Raw genomic sequence first — 4748 nt, forward strand, 5'->3', positions numbered from 1 at the left:
TAAGAAGATATTTAGATACGAAAAACATCTTTTCGTGGAGCGAAACAATTTCTTCAAAAGAAAAAACAATTTGCTTTATTACAAAAATAGACTTTTCACTTTTATAAGGCATTTTGAAATTGTATTCCCAAACTAACTTATAGCTTTTCGATTTAATCAAACCGGAAAGTAATTTCTTATGGCAACGACAATAGGATTGATCCTACTCATTCAGAATGAAAGAGTTTATAAAAAATAGCAAAATTAACCATATTGTATTACTACGGTTAAGGAGAAAGACAATGAAGGAAATCATTTTCCAACCCAAATGGCAAATGATTTTTCGTAATAAAACCAACTTAAGCAGCAAATTTGCTTTCCCATCCTCTTTCTATCTCTATCTCTATCGTTTTTGAAAGGAATAAAGTGTTTTTGGCGCTCTATCGGATGATTGTTAATAAGGGTACCAATTCGTTAGAGTATACCAATCCATGTGTTAGAAACATTTCGTCTCTTTTGGATTCTGGTACATCCCTAGTAACCCCGTACCCTTTACTAGCAATTTTGCTATAATCCATAGATCTTATTGGGAAAAGTACCCAAATACCTTATAGGGTGTTTAGGTGTACAATCATAAATTGCTTTTCGGCTTCTGAAAATTAAAAATCAGTTCGACAATATTATTTCAGATTGAATCCTAGAAGCAGAAAAGTCAACATTTTAGTATTGCTTCTCTGCTTCTTATAATCACGAAAAAGCTTGTGTGATTTGAAATCAGGTGGGGGTGTACATCCGAGCACCAGAAACATGACTTTTTAAGGTTTCTATAGAAATCAATTGCAAAAATTCACGAATGTAATCTTTTTTTTTTTGAAGAAATATAAATTTTATTTCATAGCCTTCCAAATTTACAAAGACACCAGACTTGCCCAACTTCAGAGACACCCAAGCAAGTACAACAACTAACTAAGACAAGAAACTTAATTAACATAACAACATTCAGATAGACAAACTATCCTCCCACAGACTTTCAAAGAACTACTAAAGCTAAATACTCCAACATTATATTAAATAATGCAATCATCCTTATCCTTCAGAGTAAGATGATTGATAACCTTAGGTGGTTCAGTCACCCAATAACCATTAACCTGATTGTTCCTTGCGTATTTGGCCAAGGCATCAGCTACCCTATTCCCTCTTCTAGGATGAAACTGGACTTGAAAGTCATGCAACTTATTAATCAGACTTAGACATTCCAACAACATTGAATGATCCTCCCATTTCACACCTTCTAACTTTCCTGAGTTTAAAGCTTCGATAATGATTTTGTTATCCCCTTCTAGAATAATTTTGCTAAAGTTCCTTTCTGCAATCCATCTGGTGGCTTGTAACACAGCAATAGCTTCAGCTTGGAAAATATCTCTAGCTCTTAATGTGATGGCCATGGCTTCCAATAAAGATCCTGTGTGATTACGAAGAACAAAAGACAAACCAACAAAATTAGTATTAGGCAACATGGAAACATCAATGTTCATCTTAATCCAATTTAAAGGGGGATAACTCCAATGCTGAGGAGTTAGATCTCTAGACTCTTGTCTATCCCTGTTATAACCAGTGTTTATGCATATGTTATTTTGATGGGAAAATGTAAAAATCTGTTTTATAACACTTCTAGGATGCAAATTCTTTCCATCAAAAACTTTCACGCATCTAGTCTTCCAGATATGCCACATGGTAATAACAGCTAGATTTATCAACTCTTTTCTCTTACTACAGACCAAATGATCCTTTTCTACCCAGGATAGTATCCATTCACTTATACTCCGATACGCATTAGCATCTTGGAATATCGATAAGGCTACTCCAAACCAGAATGCACGAGCAAATGGACAATGAAGAAGAAAATGTTCTACAGTTTCAGTTGCATTATCACACATCACACAGTTAGGATTAGAGACCCAAGCAATTCTCTGAAATCTAGCTGCAACTGGTAATATGTTCCTTGTGATTTTCCAAATGAACATCTGACATTTAAAAGGAATATATAGATGCCAAATTAACAACCACATTTGTTCTTGCTGTCTTGTAACCACCTGGGAAGAATGAAGTTTGATAATGGCATTGTAAGTCGAATTAACTGAAAAATTTCCTGAAGTAGTAAGAGACCATCTTAACTTATCAACATCTGGTTGGGGAGGAATACGAATATCCATAATTTGTGAGATTTGAGTACTTGTAAAGAGCTGACTTAGAGTATCCTGCCTCCAAGACCTATTTGGATGGTCTATAAAATCCGAAACTTTGAAATTAGTAGCCTGCATAGAGAGATTTTGTAAAGTAACATCTTGAGAGTAATCCCCAAACCAGTGACCCTTACCGACCTCAATTGTAGATCCATCCCCTACTTCCCAAACATGAAACTTTCTGATCCAAGATAAACCTTGTTGTATACCCTGCCAATTCCATGTTCCTTTCTTCTTAATTCTCCCATATAATGGATCCGAGTTTTGAAAATATCTAGCTTGCAACATTTGAACCCATTTTGCATCCTTCTCATGAAGCATTCTCCACGCCAATTTAGTTAGTAAAGCCTCATTAAACAACTTGATATTTTTGAAGCCTAAATCTCCCATCCTCTTTGGTTTACTTACTTCTGACCAACCAATGATCTTACAACCTTTCGAAGATGGTTTATTCCACCAATAATTTCTTTGTAAAGGTTCGAGCTTCTTGATTGACTTATATGGAATCTTCAAACAGCCCAGCTGAAAATTATCCATTGTTCCCACCACAGCTTGAATTTGAGTACTCCTGCCTGCTTGATTGATTAATTTCCCTTGCCAAGATTGTAGTCTGAAATCCATTTTATTCGTTGTTTCATCAAAATAATCATTCTTATTTCTGCCAATAAACAAATTGATACCTAAGTATTTCTCATTCAAAGGCATACACTTCATACGAACCAGATGCATAATAGATTGTTTAGCTGTTTCATCTAAATTTTTGCTGAAATGAATACTGGATTTTTGGAGATTAACCATCTGTCCAGAGACTGCACAAAAATCATTAACTATCCTCATCAAATTACTAACATATATTGGAGAAGCATTTGAGAATAATAGGCAGTCATCAGCGAAAAAAAGATGAGATACTTTTGGGCCTCTAGCTGCAGGTTGCAAAGGTTTGATCAAACCAGTATCTTCCGCTTTTTGTAACATTCTACTAAATGCCTCCATACATAAAATAAAGATATAAGGCGACAAAGCATCACCCTGATGTAAACCCTTAGATGGAACGAAAGAAGCAGTGGGAGATCCAGTTAAAATAATAGAGATGGAAGAAGTACTTATACACTGATTAATAAGTTGGCACCATTTTTCGCTAAACCCCATTTTCTGCATGATAGTAAGAACAAAAGTCCATTCCATTCGATCAAACGCTTTCGCCATATCCAATTTCATAGCCACTGCACCAGAAGACATTTTTTTTTTGCATATAATCAATGAGTTCATGAGCAATAATAGTGTTGTCGAGAATATTTCTACCCGGCACAAAAGCAGCTTGCCAAGGCGATATGATATCATTAAGATGCCTTTTTAATCTATTAGCTAATGTCTTAGATATCACTTTGTAGGCTATATTGCATAAACTAATAGGGCGAAAATCTGAAGGAGTTTCAACACATAGTTTTTTTGGAATTAGAACTTGATAAGTGTAATTTAATTGTTTAAGAAGATAACCTGTTCTGAAAAATGCTGAACCATAGCCACCAGATCATGTGAAAGTTCCTCCCAACAAGATTTATAAAAGCCCGCTTGAAAGCCATCGGGGCCTGGAGATGCCCAAGAATTCATCTGGAAAACTACATTCTTTATTTCTTCTTGACTTGGAATAGAAGTAAGCGCCTCATTATCCAACGAAGAGATGCAAGGAGTAATCAGATCAAAAACCTAAGACTGTTGGACTGGATTAGAAGTAGTTGTTATAGAACCAAAATGAGCCAGTAATAGCCCTTCAATTTCTTGTCTAGAGCTATACCATTTGCCTGCCTCATCTTTAATAGAGTCAATCTGATTACGACGTCTTCTATAATTAACGCTAGCATGAAAAACCTTTGAATTTCTATCTTGATTCTGTAAGACCTTTTCAAGAGCCTGTTGAAACCTTATATCTGCTTTGACCTGGTACCAATGTTGCAATTGTTGCTGAAGTTGTTCTATAAGTTGCTCATTCCCCTGAGGACGATTTTGTGACTTCCTGGGTTGATGTTTAACCTCTTGAATATGATCATCTATATTACCAAAATACTTCTTTTTCTATATTCTAATCGCATTTCTTGCGAAATTCTATTTCTTGGTGAATTGAGCTGTCGGAGAACCAGAGTGCGTTATCTCCCAAGAATCTTGAATCATAGCCTTGAAAGTAGGATGTTTTGTCCAAGTTTCATATAGCCTGAAAGGTTTATAAAGATTGGATGTTTTTGAATTGGTGTTTAATAATATGGGAGAATGATCCGAACAAATTGGGATAAGGTTATAAAGAATTGCATCTGGAAAAATGGATAACCATTCTGTTGTAGATAAGGCTCTATCTAGTCTGGTGGTTACATATTGGCTTTGTTTGCGATGATTAGACCATGTAAAAGGATTTCCAGTGAAAGGTATTTCTTGGACGCCAAAAGTTGAAATGGTTTTATGAATAATAGGAGGAGTAATTGGTTTAGATGTAGAGAAGGATTTCCTATCATAACTTGAGAGCGTAGCATTCAT

At 35.4% G+C, this 4748-nt stretch overlaps 2 protein-coding genes across 2 annotated transcripts; both read right to left on the reverse strand.

Annotated features, from left to right (window-relative positions):
• Positions 1-1046: 1046 nt before the first annotated feature.
• On the reverse strand, positions 1047-3461 carry LOC113294610. Its single transcript, XM_026543012.1, has one exon. The coding sequence runs from the start codon at positions 3459-3461 to the stop codon at positions 1047-1049; it is 2415 nt and encodes an 804-aa protein (XP_026398797.1).
• Positions 3462-3929: 468 nt separating this feature from the next.
• Positions 3930-4748, reverse strand: LOC113294671. The gene is made up of 2 exons (XM_026543071.1): positions 4358-4748; positions 3930-4270 (listed from the first exon to the last, which is right to left on the reverse strand). Exons 1-2 carry the CDS (start codon positions 4746-4748, stop codon positions 3930-3932), a joined length of 732 nt encoding a protein of 243 aa, XP_026398856.1.

This window comes from Papaver somniferum, chromosome 1 (genome assembly GCF_003573695.1).
Source record: "Papaver somniferum cultivar HN1 chromosome 1, ASM357369v1, whole genome shotgun sequence".
NCBI lineage: Eukaryota > Viridiplantae > Streptophyta > Magnoliopsida > Ranunculales > Papaveraceae > Papaver > Papaver somniferum.